At 32.1% G+C, this 19,716-nt stretch overlaps 2 protein-coding genes and 1 pseudogene across 2 annotated transcripts; all 3 read left to right on the forward strand.

Moving 5' to 3' along the window:
• The first annotated feature begins 11,411 nt into the window (after positions 1-11,411).
• LOC11440740 (chalcone--flavonone isomerase 1) lies at positions 11,412-12,753 on the forward strand. The gene is made up of 3 exons (XM_003592713.4): positions 11,412-11,796; positions 11,932-12,155; positions 12,274-12,753. Exons 1-3 carry the CDS (start codon positions 11,538-11,540, stop codon positions 12,457-12,459), a joined length of 669 nt encoding a protein of 222 aa, XP_003592761.1. The 5' UTR covers positions 11,412-11,537; the 3' UTR covers positions 12,460-12,753.
• A 2,070-nt stretch (positions 12,754-14,823) lies between these two features.
• LOC120579426 (chalcone--flavonone isomerase 1B-1-like) lies at positions 14,824-16,409 on the forward strand (annotated as a pseudogene).
• A 1,618-nt stretch (positions 16,410-18,027) lies between these two features.
• On the forward strand, positions 18,028-19,703 carry LOC11440741 (chalcone--flavonone isomerase 1B-2). The gene is made up of 4 exons (XM_003592715.3): positions 18,028-18,276; positions 18,525-18,683; positions 18,934-19,157; positions 19,252-19,703. The coding sequence occupies exons 1-4, from the start codon at positions 18,168-18,170 to the stop codon at positions 19,435-19,437; spliced, it is 678 nt and encodes a 225-aa protein (XP_003592763.1). The 5' UTR covers positions 18,028-18,167; the 3' UTR covers positions 19,438-19,703.
• The last annotated feature ends 13 nt before the right edge of the window (positions 19,704-19,716 follow it).

Raw genomic sequence — 19,716 nt, forward strand, 5'->3', positions numbered from 1 at the left:
GGTTATCTATATACTTATATAAAAAGAAATATCCCTTTAATTTACCATTTTGCCCCTATAAGGGGCAATTTGATAAATTACTAATTGGTTGAGTTTTTTTTAATGTTGGTCTATGAATTTCCATTTTTGCCCCTAATCAATTTTTTTAATTATTTTCTAATTTTTATATTTTTAATAACTTTTAATTATTTTTCAATTTTTAAATTTTTTCTCCCAAATTCAGTTGCTTCTACATTGCCGTTGTGGGTGATTAAGGTATCGTTTGACCCGACTTTTTTCAAACTTCTCTACATTTTTAAGGAGAAGTTAGGCCAAACACAATATCAATGAAGTACTTACTAAAAAAAGAACATTTTTTGAACGCATAAAATTGAATGGAATGAGCTTTGACCAGAAGTTGTTGAATGTTACTTTAAAAAACTACTTCTCGACAATTTATTTCACAAACACCTCTTTTCAACTCACGTTGTGAATCTTTTCTTTATTTTTTAATATTATATTTCAATATGTTTTTTTCTTCCATTTCACTTTATTTTTTTCAACCGTTCCATTTAATCTTTTAAGGAGGTTCCATTTAATTTTATCTTTTTTTCAAAGAAATTTTATCATCTTTTTATCACTTATATATTTAATTTCAATATCATTTAATCATCACAACCTCAAAAATATTTTTATTCATGTTGTCATTTAATGATTCCAAATATTTTTATTTCCTTTCTTCAACCTCGCGAATATATATACACACATTAACATTTAGAGTAATATTTTATGTCCGTCTATCTGTTTTTTTGTTACGCTGATGCATATAATTTTTTTAGTGTTGCTCTGTTGAGTGCTACTTCACAATTTTTTTTTTAACTATTTTACAATTTTTTATTTTTAACTATTTTTCAATTTTTTCTTCCAAATTCAGTTGCTTCTACACTTCCGTTGTGGGCGAATAAGATACCGTTTGACCCGGTATTTTTTCAACTTCTCTACATTTTTAAGGAGAAGTTAGGCCAAATACAATATCAATTAAGTACTTACTAAAAAATTACTTTTTTCAATGCATAAAATTGAATGGAATGAGCTTTGACCAAAAGTTGTTGAATGCTACTTCAAAAAACTACTTTTCGACAATTTATTTCACAAGTATCTCTCTTCAATTCACGTTGGAAACCTTTTCTTTTTTTTTTAAATATTATATTTCAATATGTTTTTTCTTCCATTTAATTTTTTTTAATCATTGCATTTAATTTTATTTAAGGAGGTCCCATTTAATTTTATTACCTTTTTTTCAAAGGAATATTATTATCTTTTTATCATTTATATATTTAATTTCAATATCGTTTAATCATCACAACCTCACATATATTTTTATTCACGCTGTCATTTAATGATACCAAATATTTTTATTTTCTTTCTTCAACCTCAAAATTACACACACACACATTAGTGTTTAGAGTAATACTTTACTTTATGTGCGTCTGATTTTTTGTTACGCTACTGCGTATAATTACTTTTGGCGTTGCATAATGCGTATGATTATTTTTATAAAATTTTGATTTTAATAAAAGTAAAATTGTAGATGTCTTTTCTTCAAAAAAAGTGTAGATGTCTTTTCTTCAAAATTGTAGAAAGAAAACATAATAAGATTTTGTCAAAGAAAAGAAAGATTATGATTGCTTTGGGAGAGAAATTCCAATTAGTTAGAGTAATTTCGTAGAAGACTAACAAATAATCAAAACCTAATTTGGTTAAGAGTGAAATTATAGTTTAGTTATACTATTATTCAAATCCAACTTAAATTAACCCTTTTTAAAAAATTTAATCAATTGATAAGAAACGGGTCACAAAAATGAAAAATAGAAAGAAAAAAAAACATTCAATTGGGGTATGTATGATTTAGGTGGCCATAGAAATCTTCTAACAAAAGCAGTAAGCATCGAGAAGTTGGATGATATATGAGAAGCGTGTGCAGAGGAAAGACGAAGAGTTATGTTTTTTGTTTTAATTGACTGCATAGCTATTGATGAAGTAACATGATTAGTTTAGATCCAATTGTTATTATTAAGTCCTCTCATATCTCATAATAATCACTCCTCTCATTTGAAATGCCTTATATATATATATATATATATATATATATATATATATATATATATATATATATATATATATATTGCACCTTTATATTGTAATAAACTATGCATATCTTTTTCTTATTCAAAAAAAATTAAACATATATGTTTCCATGACGCCAACAAATATAATATCATATAATATAAATTCCAACATTTATAATAATAATTTTTTTTTAAGAAATCATCGGGCTTCTTCATGAGATTGTCAAGACAATGCCAATTGGGACTAGAAAGAAATTGTGTACGAGCATTGTGTTGAAAGATAAATGGTATTATTTTCTAATTTGTCAGCATAAGATGATAGGATTTTGTATAAATTTGATAATGACCTGGAATATGTCTTTCCTTATGCAGTGAGAATATAGTTGATGTAACACTATGGGAAAAATATTTTGTAGCTTTGTCATTTATCATCTATTTACCTTGAGTTTTTTGCTTCCATTTTGTAGTCAATGGCAACCCAAATATATGTAGCAATTGGTCAGGTTCGAGGCTGCTCATCAACCTACATTATCCGATTGTTGAGAAATTTAAGACTTAGTAAGTTTGAATTATGATTTCACAATACAGTGTTAGAGTAAATTATTATTTTCCAATCTGATTTGATTGTTTTTTGACCATGTTTCTTGTATGTTGTCGTGACCTTAACACTTCTCAAGCTCAGAGTCAAAGCATCAGTTAGAACTTAAGTCAGAGTTTGGCTTCTTCTCAATGTACTTCGTACAACGATTTTTCCAATCTGTCTCAGGTTAGGCCAATTGTTGAATTTATAAACTTAGTCAAGGTCTGCTTTTTTTATGCACAAACATGCTTTGAATTTTTTACGCACAAATTAAAAATACATATTGCATTATTCTTTATTTCATGTGCATAATTTGTGTTAGGATACATATTGCATCACTATTTGGAAAGCAATTAAATTTAATCCTAACCAGTTTGGATGATATTACAAGAGTTACATCAAATGTTCGAAGACATCATTGTCAAATGGTGCTAGCTATAGATGCACATGCGGGAGCGATGCTTAATTTGCATCTGTTTCAACAATGTTAATTGGTCAACGGGGTTCATATAATGCACATGAATGCATTTACCTAGCCTTCTTAAGAAGATAATAGGAAGATAAATTAGAAGTCATGATACATTTTCTTTAGCTTAAAATCAGTCATGCTACCTTTATTTTATAAATTATATGTAACTATATTCGCATATGTCTTATCCATGTTAATATGCATTAGACTAATATTGTTGTTATTTCCCTGTGTAGCATTTCTCAAACGAGGTGTCAAGAACAATTCTAAAAGGAAAGCACAAAACAATCACTCTCGTTGATGACCAGACACAAAGAAAATATAAGTGTCGCCTCATTACCGCCGAAAGAGAAAGCTATGAAAAATACTTGGGTGGACAGTGGTTCAATTTCTGCAAAGAACGTGTGATGGAAGAAGGTGGTAAGCTCATCTTTGATCTCGAAAAGTCACCGAAGAACTTGCATGTTCGAGTTGTTCCAAAGTTGATATTTGCTGATGAACTATTTGAACTTCTACTATTTTGACGCATCGCTTTGGACTGTAATCGTAAACTATCTTGACTTTAAGAAGTCATTTGTTCTTTTCATTTTGTCTGATGTAAATATTGGCAAAAATCCCTTTTTGGTTAGTCTATGACACTTGCAGTCTTTTTTATAAACCTAACTATTATGTAACGTTAATCTGCACATTGTTGGTTCCTTCATTGATTCCAATTAGTATCAAGTTAATTATAATGTTGTTTTCCTAATCTCTTGAACAAAATAGAACATGTTCTTTTTCTACAACAAATCTTTATAATGTTTTGGTAAATGTTTTAGAAATGTACTTATATATATAACATCTAATTAACACTGCAGTTTGTTTGTACCTAGCACTTCCCAAATGAGATATCAAGGACATTTCTAAAAGGAATAGGGAAAAAAATCACACTCATCGACAAACAAAATCAAAAAAGGTATAAGTGTCGCTTGATAACGGCAAAGAGAGCAAGTTACGAAAAATACTTAGGCGGTCAATTGTTCAACTTTTGCCGAGAACATATGTTAGAGGTAGGTGATAGGCTAATTTTTGATCCAGAGAAGCCACCTAAAAATATGCATGTTCAAGTCGTTCCCAAATAAAGATTGGTGTTCATGATTCGCACTTTCAGCAGATCACCTTAACTCTAATCCTAGACAAGATTATCTTTACTCACCGATGCTACTTCTTTGTTTGATTTCATATGATGTAAATATGGGTATCAATCCTTTTTTGGTAACTCTACAACAACAACACTCTTTTTTATAATTTTAGATAATATGTAATCATAATTCATACATCATTGGTTCCTTTTTGGTTCCAATTGTTTTCATCCTAAATATTATGTCAATTCCTAATCTCATAAACTGATTATATGATCTCTAAATCAGCCCATACATATTTTATGATGAATCACAATGTTCCGTCGTTTTAACATCTTTTCTTTCGAAGAATTTTTTTTATGTCATGATTATCTAAGGTTATTATTTTACCTTAGATAAACATGAAATGTAAAAGTGTGGAGGGAAAAATTAGGTTAACATTAGAGCTGACATTTTGCATAAATTAAATTTAGGGTTAATATAGTAAAGTCACGTGAAAAATAGGTTAAATATAGGGTTAATATTGTGCCACGAGTTAACATTTAGAAATAAGAGATGACATTTTGCATAAATTAAATCTAGGGTTAATATAGTAAAGTCACACGAAAAAATTAGGTTAAATCTAGGGTTAATATTGGGTCACGGGCTAACATTTAGAAATAAGAGATGCCATTTTGCATAAATTAAATGCAAGGTTAATATAATTTGTTTAGTAAAATTAAAGAGAAAGATTAGGAGCGATTTGTTTATTTTGATTTCCCTAAACGTTAATATATTGATTAAATTAAACAGGGTTAATTAAATAGGGTTAATATAGTAAAATTAAGCAAAGAAGTTAGGTTAAATCTAGGGCAAAATTTTACGTTCGGGTTAACTTTAAGAAATAAAATAGGTTAAGTATAGCAAGACGGGTTAACATTTATAAGTAAGAGATTAGGTTAAGTATAGCGAGACGGGTTAACGATTATTCCTTTCTAAAAAAACAACATATAATTGGGAACATTATTTTATTTTACTTTAGATAAACATTAAATGCAAAAGTGTGGAGGGAAAAATTAGGTTAAAATTAGAGATGACATTTTGCATAAATTAAATCTAGAGTTAATATAGCAAAGTCACGCGAAAAAATAGGTTAAATCTAGGGTTAATATTGCGTCACGGATTAACATTTAGAAATAAGAGATGACATTTTGCATAAATTAAATCTAGATTTAATATAGTAAAGTCACACGAAAAAATTAGGTTAAATCTAGGGTTAATATTGCGTCACGGGTTAACATTTAAAAATAAGAGATAACATTTTGCATAAATTAAATATAGGGTTAATATTGTAAAGTCACACGAAAAAATTAGGTTAAATCTAGAGTTAATATTGCGTCACGGGTTAACGTTTATAAATAAGAGATGACATTTTGCATAAATTAAATCTACAGTTATAATTTATTTAGTAAAATTAAGGAGAAAAATTAGGTGCGATTTGTTTATTTTGATTTCCTTAACAATTAACGTTAACATTTTGATTAAATTAAATAAGGTTAATACAGGAAAATTAAGCAAAGAAGTTAGTTTAAATCTAGGGCAAAATTTTGCATTTGGGTTAACTTTAAAGAATAAGAAATTACAATAGTTGTTATGTTATTTTTTAAGGAATAAGAGATTACAATAGCACGGATTTGTAACTAGTTTGACAAAGAAAATGGGAGTCAAACATACTATCTCTAGAAAACAATACGTTAGACCTATGAGTTAAACACATTTGTATATTCAATATTTTCCGAGTCAACTATTGAAATTATTTCATGGAAACATAATACTCCATAGACTTTTAAGGGGGACTTTTTGTCAAAAAGAATGAGTGAGTTTTTGCTTAAACAGAGATAGCGACTTTTAAAAGTGCATAAAAAAAGAAAAGCGACGAAAGAAGCTTGTATATTAGCCGTCAGTCGAGTTAGGTGGGTAGGTGAGAATAAATGCACAATGTGCACATAAGCATGGGCGAACGAAATTATTGGGGATGTTGATCCTGATTAAATTCTCATTTGTCTTATAGAAGTGAGTTTTACATACCTTCTTCCAAGCAACATTAATGAACCTCATCAGATAATTAAACAAATTTTTTACGGAGGTTTTATCATTTGATGTATTGTATGTACGATTATCTTTTTTTTACACAAGCAATTGTTATTAGAATTTGAACTCTTAACCTTTCAATCATACAATAACAACTTTATTGTTGTGGACATGCTCCTCTTTTTAAATCAAACAATTATTGATAATATTTTATTTACTTTCCAAGCGAACCTCAGAATAACAATAACAATGACTTCTTGACAAAAAAAAAAACAATAACAATGATTTCATTTCCTTAGAATCAAATACTTAAAACACACAAAAAAAATAAAATCACTACTACCTCTATATCTAGTATTGATGAAGTTGTATTAGATTCAACCTGCGTTTTTTGGGCCGTTGAATATTGCATATATTTTTTTTGAAATATCAAAAAAATATTGTATGTATTTGTTGGACACTCTAATCTTATCTCATTAACAAGTTTTTCAAATTGAAATTCAAACGAAGTTAAGTTAGGTATGAAATGAGAGGTGATTTCTGGTGAAGCTTGGTGTTTTCCGGCGAACACTCCGATGAGGGTCATGGGAGCTCGTTTACACGGGTTTTCATGGAACTTTCTCACCATTTTTCTTGCTGAGTATTATCGTACTACTTAATTCCATTTTCTTTCCCTCTTTGCTTCGAATCATGATGATTTCGTTTTACTGAGGTGGTCCGTTTCAAAGTTTTGTATCCTTTCATTTCAATTTCTATCCTTTTAGCTTCGATTCACGATGAGTTAGCTTCTCTGAGGTTGTGCGATTGAGAGATTTGGGGTTCTATCGAACTGGATTTTCATCGATCTTCAGTAGTTGGTGATTTCTTCTGTCCATTCTTACTTTGGGTTTCACCTTGCCGGCGCAGTAGCTATCAGTTGTGACGTTTGGTTCTGTTATGGGTTGGACTCCATATTGAGTTTATCTTCTTTCCGGCATCAACATTGGTCTCCGGTGTCATTGGATTTTTCCGCTCTGTGTTCCTTATCCCTCTTCGACGGTGCCGTCGTTGATTTTCCGGTGCGGTGGGTGTACTGTGTTGTTCTCAGTTTGAAGATTGGTTCGACTCTGGGTTCCATTTGTGACGGATTCCCCTATGTGATCGGACTTGTTTTTGCTACTCTGAAACTGGTTGTATCTGTTGGGATATTGTTCTATGAAGTATTCCGGATCGTTCTAGTGCAGCTGCTGAGTTTGATCGCCTTCGATGGCGTGCTGTTTTGTTGGTTTTGCTTTTAGGTTACCTCTGGCTGTTTGGTTTTGTGCTGGGAGTTTGAATTTTCAGCTCTCTGTTTTGGTGGTAACTCTGGTTTTGCGCTAAGTGTTTAGCTTTGTTCTATCTGGTGTAGCTTGTTTTCTTGGTTTTGGTCTTGTGCTGTTTGGCAGGTGGGTATCGTCACTTGTTCATTGTGGGTTTACATGGTCTGTCTGTGGCCTTTCATGGAATCCTTTGACGCTCCAGTCGCCAAGCCGGTGGCCACTCCGGAGGCTGGGAAATCTTTTGCGCAAGTCTTAACCGGTCCCGACGAGTTTCAACTTGCCAACCCCCCTCCGAAGGTTGTGATGGGGAAAATTGTGCATGTCCGCATTAACCAATCTGAATATGAATTAGGATTACAAGATTGCCGAAGCAACATACATGGCCGGTTGATTTTGCGTAAAGGTGATTCACCCCTTACCACTCAAGCTCTAAAGTTGAAATTATGTAAGCTTTGACCCTCTGTTTTTAATTGGGAATTGACTCCACTTGGTCGAGGCTTCTTTGAGTTCCATTTCAACACAGTGGAGGATATGAGGAAAATTTGGGCTATGGGGACGGTGAATTTGAAGCCTGGATTGATAAGGTTTTTTTGTTGGTCGAGTGACTTTGATACTCAAACACAGGTTCAGACTCATGCCCAGATTTGGGTACGACTTTTACGCTTGCCTCAGGAATATTGCGCAAGACAACTCTCTTGGAAATTGCTTCTGGTCTTTGAACGCCTTTGATTATAGATGATGCTACTATGCACAGGCGCTTTGGCCTCTTTGCACGTGTTTTAATTGATGTGGACTTATCCGAGCAACTGTTTGACACTGTTATTGTGGGACGGGAGGGACACACTTTGTCGGTTTCGGTACAATATGAACAACAACCCTCTTTTTGCACTCATTGTAAAATGCTAGGACATTATGTCCACTGTTGCTTTAAGCTACAGTCCGGCAATTTGCATGAAGATATTCCCAAACTTGTGCATCAGGCTTCTGCTGGTCCTCAACACACTCAGATGCAGACTATAAATAACAGGAAGGGTAAAACACTTGTTAGGCATGTTGGGACTTCTGCTCAACAAGGTAAAGACTTTATGCCTTCTTCTTCTTCGGCTCATATTTCTAAGGTTGCTCAACAGGAACATGTTTTTATTGATGCCACCAACTCTCAACAATCTGCCCTGGTGACCAACAACGTCGGGCAAGGTAAGAGGCATGTTACGTTCCAAGGGGCTTAATATTCTTCTACTTCTAAATCTGCTATCTCAAGTAATATGTCTCAGAAAAAGGTTTCTGTTTCGGCTACTAGTGTTTCTGACATGTTGGGAAAAGCCACTGAGTGGGTATTTCTGGATAACTCTGACCAGGACGTGCTCAATAAGGAAGGAGGTAATGTGGATGTGCCTGAGATTGCAGCAATCCAAGAGAGTCTTAACCCTCCAACATTATCTATTCAAATTCTTTTGACTTATTATATGAAGAAAGTGAACTTCCTTCAGGGGAGGCTTAGTTAGTTGACAAGGATCCCAATCAAACTTCTAATGTCGCTTTGGTTGATAGTGCTGAAATTGTTGATAAGGTATCCGAGGAGATAGTTAGTTTGAGTTAGGCTGCACACTCTAAGGATTCTGATACTTTGCAAAATGTTTTCGACGAGTCTGTATTTTTGACCCCAAACAATACTGAGTTGGTGACTGATGATGGAATACCCACACCAGCTCCAACACCTCATGTGCAGTGCAGCAAGGCTGAGAGGCTGTTATTCCTTGGCGCTGACATGTGTCTGCTAGCTCGGCTAGGGATCCTATTTTTGTTATGCAAACTGCTCCACCTGCAAAAGCTACACTTGGTGACTTTATTCTTTCACCTATCATTTCACCTATTACCACCACTGATGAGAATCTTGGACCGGATAAAGGTAAGGTTACTCAATCTGCTAAAGTTGTTAATTACTCTGAAGCTTGCAGGAAAAGTGAGAAAATTCTGAGTGGACTTTGGGCAGATGATTTGGACACTGATCAGGCATCTGATAGCACATTGGAGCCTGACACTTATACCGAGCAGCAACAAGCTTTGTTAGCGGCTCATCCTGAAGTGCACAAATTCTTATCACAACCTATAGACACTGTTAAAAAGGGCAAGAGAGGGAGACCTAGAAAGCCCAAGAGTCCCAAAGCACTTTCTGGCACCAAATCAAAACACAAAACCGCTACAGATCTTATTGAGACTGGCTCTGATACTGTGAATACAAGATCCAAACATGGTGTTATCAAAAGCAATCCTAGATATGGTGATTAGAGGATTAGGAAATTTTGATGCATAACAAATGCTTTATCTGATTATATTTCTTTAGGGGCATGTGCAGCCCTATGCTTTCTTGGCAAGTTACACTTTGTTTTGTTGCTATAGGATAGCCTTTGGTTTCGTTTCTCTCTTTTGTAAACAGGTTCATGCCTTAATCCTGATTTGCATGTTATTTTCATTGCTTTGAACAAAAAAAAAAAGTTAAAGTGGAGTTGGATATCAATGTAAAAACAAGATTTAGAACCCACATTAAACGTGAAGGTGGATATGAAAGTTTAAATAGTAATTTCATCCATGCCTAAATGATAAACTATAAAATATCTTAGAAGAAGGTATGTAAAACAAAACTAATATTAACAATGACAATACAAGAAAAAATATTACTTTTTTTAAAAGTAAATAAAAATATATTACTTCCCTGAAAGAAAAAAAAATATTGCTCGTAAACATGCAAGTAGATATTTTAATTTTAAAGATACGAACTAGAGTATTAAATTACTCAGTCTAGTTTGGTAAGTCTATATAAAAAGTTTTCATTTAAAAAAAATAAATAAAAAAAGCGCACAAAATTAGACCATTCATAGAGTTTTCTTTTGTACAAAGGACCATTCAAATAGGTAAATTATTTTTCTTTTAAACAAGGTAAAATGAAATATATTAACATCAAACACGCATTCTCGCTGAACACGAAAGTTTTACAAAACACATAACCGGAGAAAACAACCGAAAAAATAAGGATTAACTAGTACCCAAACAAAAAAAGGGTTAAGCCACCATGTATGATAAACGAAAGTAACACTAGGAAACTTAGCCTTTAGCCACAAAAAAGATAACAACTTAGTTTTGTCGAGGAGCTAAGGAATTAAGTTCTCCTCATTGTTAAAAACTTGGTTGTTCCTTTCAATCCAAAAAACTCACACACAAGTAAAGCAGATCAAAATACAATAAATTCACGCGTTGTTTCGAGAAACCTGCCAAATCAATTATTTGAATTGTTAGATGCAATTTTCATCTGATTTAAACAAGTTATCGTGTGTTTAGTTTTGCCATGACGAAAATTGAGTTTGAGAAAATTCATTTTGATTAAAAATAAATTGAAGGTACAATTGATTTATATATGGATAAATTCAAGTAAAATTGATTTTTATTAATTCATGTTTTTTTTATTTGTCGATTAAAATTGCTTTTGGATGGCCAATTAGCAAAATGAGATTTAATGGTATTTAAACTACAGTATTAGTCTTGACCAAACATATAAAAGGGACAAATCACGTTAAATATTTTTTTGAAACGTAGGAGTTATTCGAAGTAGATCGAAACATACAACTAGATCATAATTTACTACATGTTTCGTTGAATTTGTTATTATGTTTTGGTCCAAAAACGAAAATAAAAAAATTGGAAATAATTATTTTGGTCCAAAAGAGGTGAATTGGTCAAATAAAATACATGCAACTAGAACGAAATAAACGCCGCCTGGGCCAGACCGCTTCCTATTAAAACCCCTTCTTCTCTTAACACACACACACAAGTCTCAAACAAAATCTGAATCATCATCATATCATAGCTAAACAAAGATAAATTAAGAAGAAGAATATGGCTGCATCAATCACCGCAATCACTGTGGAGAACCTTGAATACCCAGCGGTGGTTACATCTCCGGTCACCGGCAAATCATATTTCCTCGGTGGCGCAGGGGAGAGAGGGTTGACAATTGAAGGAAACTTCATCAAGTTCACTGCCATAGGTGTTTATTTGGAAGATATAGCAGTGGCTTCACTAGCTGCCAAATGGAAGGGTAAAACCTCTCAAGAGTTACTAGATACCCTTGACTTTTACAGAGACATCATCTCAGGTATGTTATACATCAGCTTCGATTATTCTGAACTAACTTATTAATCACTTAAGTTGCTATATAGTGTATGTATGTATGTATGTATGTATATAGTTAATTGCAAGTTGATTGATTGATAAATTGATAATGTTTTAGGTCCCTTTGAAAAGTTAATTAGAGGGTCAAAGATTAGGGAATTGAGTGGTCCTGAGTACTCAAGGAAGGTTATGGAGAACTGTGTGGCACACTTGAAATCAGTTGGAACTTATGGAGATGCAGAAGCTGAAGCTATGCAAAAATTTGCTGAAGCTTTCAAGCCTATTAATTTTCCACCTGGTGCCTCTGTTTTCTACAGGCAATCACCTGATGGAATATTAGGGGTTAGTTATAATGCCAATTAATTCTGTTTCTTAACTATTTTAATTGAGGTTTACTGTTAATTAATTAAGAAAATTAAGCCTTCCACTAATACTAGTATATTAAAAACATATGTTGCAGCTTAGTTTCTCTCCTGATACAAGTATACCTGAAAAGGAGGCTGCACTTATTGAGAACAAGGCAGTTTCATCAGCAGTGTTGGAGACTATGATCGGCGAGCACGCTGTTTCCCCTGATCTTAAGCGCTGTTTGGCTGCAAGATTACCGGCGTTGTTGAACGAGGGTGCTTTCAAGATTGGAAACTGATCGATCATTATACTCACTCCTATATCACTACATTTCCAAAAGCTTGCAGCACAAGAATGAGACCATGTCACTTTTTTTAAGTCTAAACGTTTAATTTTTTGTATATCTATTTACCTTCTTATTAGTATCAATAATATGAAATGAAAGATCTTCATCAATAAAAGTGATTTGTTTTGTTTGTTCAAATCAGAGTGATAAAATGTTGATTTCAATTCATTCGAGTTGTTTATTTCATTTTCTTTGGAAACAGAGTAGGTTGTTAAAATCAATTTTGAATTTCTTCCTTGATCCTTTCTTCTTGTACTCTGTCTTTACAAACAATGCTTCATCGTTTCCTTATTCCTTTGCCTCAAATTTATTTTTCAGCTCCTTTGAAATAGTAACTTAGTGAACATTATTAAGCAATAGGGGATGTAGGTGAACTAAGGGGCGTTGAAGGAGATTTAAGCCGGAGGTCTCAGATTCGATTCTCAGAAACTAACATTTCTCCCTCCCACTTTAACAATTTGCTAACAACTAACATTTGCCTATAAAAATAAAATAAAATCAAGAGATAAGGATTCCTTGCCATAAACCAATGTGTCAAAAAGATTTTCTTAAGAACTTGGTAAAGAATGAACTTGTAAAAGAGCTTGATCTTAATCTTCCATACTCACATCAATGTTCTCAAGATAAAAAATGCTCTTGTTGAACTCATCAATCAATGTGTTCTTCAACTGTTTTTCCTACTTGCATATTGAAAGTGTAGAATCTTTGCTTCAAATAAATTTTGTTGGCGAAAGATTTCACGTAATGATTTTTCAATTTAAGCAAAATTGTTGTAACAAGTTTTTCTTTTGAAACTTACCTCATTGGCTTGTCACCCGAACTCAAAATTAGAGCATGATGAGCTTTCTCCATGATTTCTTTTTTATTCAAATAAGAAAATGTAGTTGGTAAATTCTTTTCTCCAAGTAAAACACCTGCTAAACCTTTATGAACTATATGAGTTTCGTCTTGAGTCGCCATAGACGAAAATCATTCTTGCCATTGAACTTCTCTAGATTGAACTTAGTTGTTGTCATTTCCCCAAGAAGTAGGGGTGTTCGCGGTCCATATATTGAACTGAACCAGATTAATAGATTGGTTTAGTTTTTAAAAACAACTTTAATAAAAATTGGTTAGTTTCTCAAACTAGTTGCAGTTCAGTTCTGAACCAGTTTAAAACCGGTTTATAGTTTTAAATCGGTTTAGTTTATTTGAACCAGTTTTAAACCGGTTCTGCTATTAAAACTATATTATTAGTGAATGTTGAGTTCCTTGAATTCCCAGCGACGGTGACACCTCCGGATTCCACCAAGACCTATTTCCTTGGTGGCGCAGGTTCTTAAAACAACAGACATTATTGCTTTCCTTGTTTGTGTTTTCATTATGGAGTATTTTTGTTTTTCTTCATAAACAATTAATTAATTAATAAGTTTTTCATTCATTCAAAATTAATTATTACTACTAATAAGTTTCCATGCATTGAGTTGTATGTTTAGAATAATATGATTGACTGTTTTCGTTATATAGATCTAATCTAAAAATATCAATACCTTTATAATGTTTTTCTTTACAAGCCTTATTAATATATTATTAAGGATAATGTTAAGTATTCACGTATAATAAAACTAGCATTAAAAAAAAAAATGTTATTTTCAATATGATTATTTATTTTTGTTTCTTTATAAATGATCTAAAGACAATGATTAAGATGTCCATGTTATTGATAATGAGGAGTCATATCCAGAATGAACTAGTTCCAAACTAAATAAAAAAATTATTAATTTCTTGATTCCAATACTCCCTATAAAATAGGGGTGTTCATTGGTTAAGACAACATATTCACCCAAAACTAAACTGACTCGCGAGCACTCTATTGATCATAGAAGGCGTTTTAGCCTAATAAATGGGCGGTCTAGCTACTGTTTCTACTCACATCACATGGACTTCCTTTTCTAAAACAAATTTTCGAAGCGTTGAGGATAAAAAAAGAAGCAAAGTTATAAAGTGATAATGAAGTCAAAAAAGGGATTCATATAAATTTATCATCTTGTTTTTTTATAGTAGATCGAAGTTTCTTTTACTTAATTAATTAAACAATCTAAATTTAAATACTATATAGACTTGTAGTTTGTCCTATTATTTGGAGCACAACTAGTAGATGTATGACAGATAAGAGTCTTGGGTCTAACATTTTTTTATGTAAACAGACTCGAGCAATCCAAAGGGATTCTTTGACTAAAAAGTGATGACTATCTATTGCTAAGTGATTTACACGCTGAGTTATGATTTTTTTTATGGTATATGTCAATTATACATGTGTTCTTGACTTCTTGATGGAGTATTTGTGAAGGCCACGGGAATGCAGTGACAGCACTTGCCTCAAAGTGGAAGGGTAGGACTGCAGCTGAGTTGTTGGAGTCCCTTGACTTCTACAGAGACATCATCAAAGGTAGGTAGTTGTAGCTCACACCTAGTCAATCCTTTGAATTTTCTTCAAGGATAACGTGAATGTCATTTTCTATATTCTTGTTTTATGAGGCACTCATTTTCTAACCTTAGAATATGAATTGTTATCTTTATTATAATATATGGTTTAATAGCAGTTTTAACCCCTCAAGTTTTAAGAAGTTGCGATTTTAGCTCCTTAAGAAAAATAACAACAAAACCGTCCCCTAAGTTTTGATTTTCGCCCCCTATGCCAATTTTGACTCGGTCAACGCCCCTAAGTTTTGACTCTGTGACAGTTTTGGTCCCCTAGGAGTTTATTTCTATATACTAGTTTATTATTTGTGAGTGAAAACATATGAATTTATCATTAAAAAGGAGTTTTATTTCTATATACTAGTGTAATTTTATTTTACACATACATCCAATCCAATGTTATATTACCACATCATTTAATGAATATGATAATTCATATGTTTTCACTCACATGATGTCTACCCGAAAAAAAACTCATAACATGATGTGACAATACAACATTAAATTTATTTGTAAAATAATTTTATGTTGATAGTGCATATAAATTAAATTCTTTAAAAAAATAGTGGAGTTAACCCGATTTTTACCAAACATAAAATCTGATAATATTTCGGTCTTAATTTTAATATATAAGAAAAATGTCAAATTAAATTGAGAGTTAAATAAAATCTAATCAATAATTATTTTGATCATGATTTAAACATGTGGTTTTCTGAATAATCCATCTTTAACCAAAGCTTAACCGAAACTCGTTAACCACTTGATTATTATATTTGTTTGTGATCATAAAAAGTTACGATCAACTTTGTATTGAATGATTGAATAATGAAATATGACTCCTATTATATTATAGGTCCCTTTGAGAAATTGATTCGAGGGGGAAAGTTAAAAACTTTGGACGGTCGTGAATATGTGAGGAAGGTGTCAGAAAATTGTATTGCTTATATGAAATCTGATGGAACATAATTTAGAGAAGCCTTCAAGGATCAAAATTTTCCAACTGGCGCTAGTGTTTTCTACAAACAATCACCAACTGGAACATTAGGGGTTAGTATAATTTACATGAGCACATAAAATTTAAAAGTCTAATATCTCAACAATATGTGCACTAATTTGATTTTTATTCTATAAACAAATTAATCACAGCTTCGTTTCTCCAAAGAAGAGACTATGATTGGAGAAATTTCTGTTTCCCCTGCTTTGAAAGAGAGTTTGGCTACAAGATTTTATGATCTTATGAAGATTAACAATTTCAACATGGGAAATTAACTGATGAGTGAAAGCTGTGTTCAAGGGTGGTGCCAAAGAAAAAATGATATAAAATGTAATAAACATATGTTTGTCATTAATAATGTTCTATACTCTCTCTCTCTCTCTCTCTCATATTATTGTTTTACTATAAGCCAAGATATAAGGTGAGGACGGCTGACAATGCCAACTCATTTTTGTCCTGTGTAATATTAATTAATATAAGATGTTTCTTTATTGAATCCTGATTGGTTAATGTTTTTATTTAAAGTTGAACAATATTATGATTAAAAAAAAACCAGAAGTTCAAAATCATTTGGTTGGTACTTACTTCTATCATTTTAGTGTATTGTCCTTAACGTGCACCTCAAGTTGTTGAGCTAGTGTGTATCCAAATGAGATTTAAAATTCAAATTTTGACTACTATCTAACATTACATACTAGCAAGTATAATCCGTCAAAAAAAGAGGTAGCAACTAATATAAGAATAATTTTTAGGTGGAAACAAAGATTTCAAAGACATTATTTGATCACACAATCAACAAAATTTTGACAGCACCAGTTGTTACTATTGAGGTCAAACAAAAATAGATTCCCTCCTTTTACAGGCATGCAAAGAAAACTGAATTTGTTGAAAGGTTCAATTCAAACTGTGACGGGTGCAGTCTGTGTTGTTTGGTGGGTAGCTGAAGGAATTGGAAATAGGGTTTTGCATCTTAAATCATACTCTCAATAGGTAGGTGTGTTTAATGCAAATTGATTCAAAATATTGAAAATCCCACACAACTAATTTAGTTCTTGCATTTTAACCCACTTATCAAATTAGTTGATAATATTGAATAATCAAAAACAATAAAATTTCAAAAAATCCTCCTAATAAAACTTCAGTTTCAACTTCATAAATTATTCATTTTTGTAATCTAATTGGTGAAATATAAATAATTAATACACTTAGATGATTCTACATCATCATCAAGTTGTATGTCATATACAATTAGGTGACATTAACGTGGTTTTCAAAACTAAACGACAAGAATAAAAATTAAAGATTGTATATTTGTAAGGGTTGGTGTTTTTTTACGTATGCTAGACCAAACATATCTTTTAACATCCTTTTAAAAAAAAAAATCTTTTAACATGTTTAATATTATTATTAGAGAAGGCCCATGAATTCGATTTTTATTGTTTTGGGTGTAAAAAAAAGTATGGATAATGTTATTTGGTGAGAGATACATACAACAAAGTATGTAGTAGATCCTACTATTAAGTGGATCTCACCGCTATTAATTATTTTTAAACTTATTTGTATCTTTATCTCTTCAATAGAACAAATGGAGAGACCAATAAATAAATATAATCCTTCTTTCTTTCTTTCAAAAATAGAGAAAATTCGAAGGGTAATGTTTAATCTCTCATCATTCAATATGAGAAAAAACATATTAAAAAATATTGACTCCAATTTTTTCGTCCATATCCTCTAGTGGAAGGTTCATATCACATTACACAAGTAGTATTTTTTTTTTGAAAGGACATAATATTTTATAGGTTTTTTTTAGATTACCTTTGAAAAATGGTGGGTAATTTACCCACCAACCAATCATAATGAACAATTTATTGGTGGGGTCAAGATAATTTATGAATACCACCTAAAAAGGTGAAATGTTCATTGATTGGAGTAAATTACCCACCAATCTTCCATGGGTACCCTAGTTGTCACCAAATATTATCTTATCTATACGCTTATGCATTATTGATTTCATTGAATATATTTATTGTCATATGTCTCACATTATCAAAAAAGTTACATATTTAATCAGGCATATGTTTCTCACCCCCTAAATATACATGATTGAAATTGAAATGCCTCACATATAAGCACTTCTCACTCAGGGTCAAATCTTATTTATAGTGATAAAAAAACACTGATAGATCAAACAGAAAGTTGTATAGGTATGGCGACAGCAGCACCCACAATCACCGGAGTGAAGGTGGAGAATATTGAATTTCCGGCAGTGGTGACACCTCCTGCCTCCCCCAAGTCCTATTTCCTCGGTGGTGCAGGTATTTCTTATTTTATAGTGATAATAACAACTGAATATAATTCCTTATGTTGTTTTCACTACTAGAACTAGAAGGTTCAAACATCTATCACTTATGTCACATTATATTGTTTTTTATCGCAATTTTGCTGCTGAAAATGAAAATCAAGGAGAATAAATTGGTTTCAAATTTTAAATTTATGAGATTCACTTAGTTTTATCTCTGTGATCGAAGCATTTTGAATTTTTTTTATTGGTAATGGGATGTAGGGGTGAGGGGGTTAGATATTGATGGAGAATTTGTGAAGTTCACTGGAATAGGAATTTATTTGGAAGAAAAAGCTGTAGCATCACTCACTCCTAAGTGGAAAGGCAAAACTCCATCTCAGCTCTTTGAATCCCTTGAATTCTATCGAGATATCATCAAAGGTAGCAACATACTACTCCATAATGATCATATGCCCCTAATCATCTGTTTTTCTTTGTTCCAAAATATAACTAATCATGTTTTTCTATTTTTTTTAACAGCAAAAACATGTTTTTCTATTTGTACTTCCAGAAACTATACTTCTATTAGTACTTGCACATACTATTGAATGGAGTAGTTTTTTTAGCAATGAATTATAGTTAGTAGCATGTGTGTAAATGTATATACTCACTTATTTATGGGTGTTTTTAGGTCCCTTTGAGAAATTTATTCGAAGTACAAAGGTGAGAACACTAGAAGGTAGTGAATATGTGAGAAAGGTGTCAGAAAATTGCATTGCCCATATGAAATCTGAAGGAACATATGGCGATGCAGAAGAAAAAGCCATTCAAGAATTTAGAGAAGCTTTTAAGGATCAATTTTTTCCACCAGGAACTGCTGCTTTCTACAGACAATCACCAAATGGAGCATTAGGGGTTAGTGTCATTAATATTACCTATTGCATGTATCTAAATATCCATTTTAATCAACACATTTTGATATTTCTTTTTCTACAAATTAATCACACAGCTTAGATTCTCCAAAGATGAGACAATACCTGAACATGAGTATGCTGTTATAAACAACAAGCCGCTTTCGGAAGCAGTGTTGGAGACCATGATTGGAGAAATCCCTGTTTCCCCTGCTTTGAAAGAGAGTTTGGCTACAAGATTTTATGAGTTTCTGAAGATTGACAACTTCAACATTCGAAACTGATATTTGAAAAATGAAAACTGTTATCTATAATCTTAAAGGCGAGGGGCATGATCTTTCAATGCATTATGATGCAATAAACGAATAATCCAAGTGACATATCTATAAGTCACATGATAATGTTACTTTATTTTTGAATTTGCTATCACAAGTCACAACAGTTTGTGGACTTGGTACGTCATTATTTGAAATGAATGGCTTAGTTACCTGGTTGTTTTTTAATCTGTTTGTGCATCATTTATGAAAAAAAGTTATTATTATTTATTTTATTTTATTTAGCAG

This window comes from Medicago truncatula, chromosome 1, assembly GCF_003473485.1.
Source record: "Medicago truncatula cultivar Jemalong A17 chromosome 1, MtrunA17r5.0-ANR, whole genome shotgun sequence".
Taxonomy (NCBI): Eukaryota; Viridiplantae; Streptophyta; class Magnoliopsida; order Fabales; family Fabaceae; genus Medicago; species Medicago truncatula.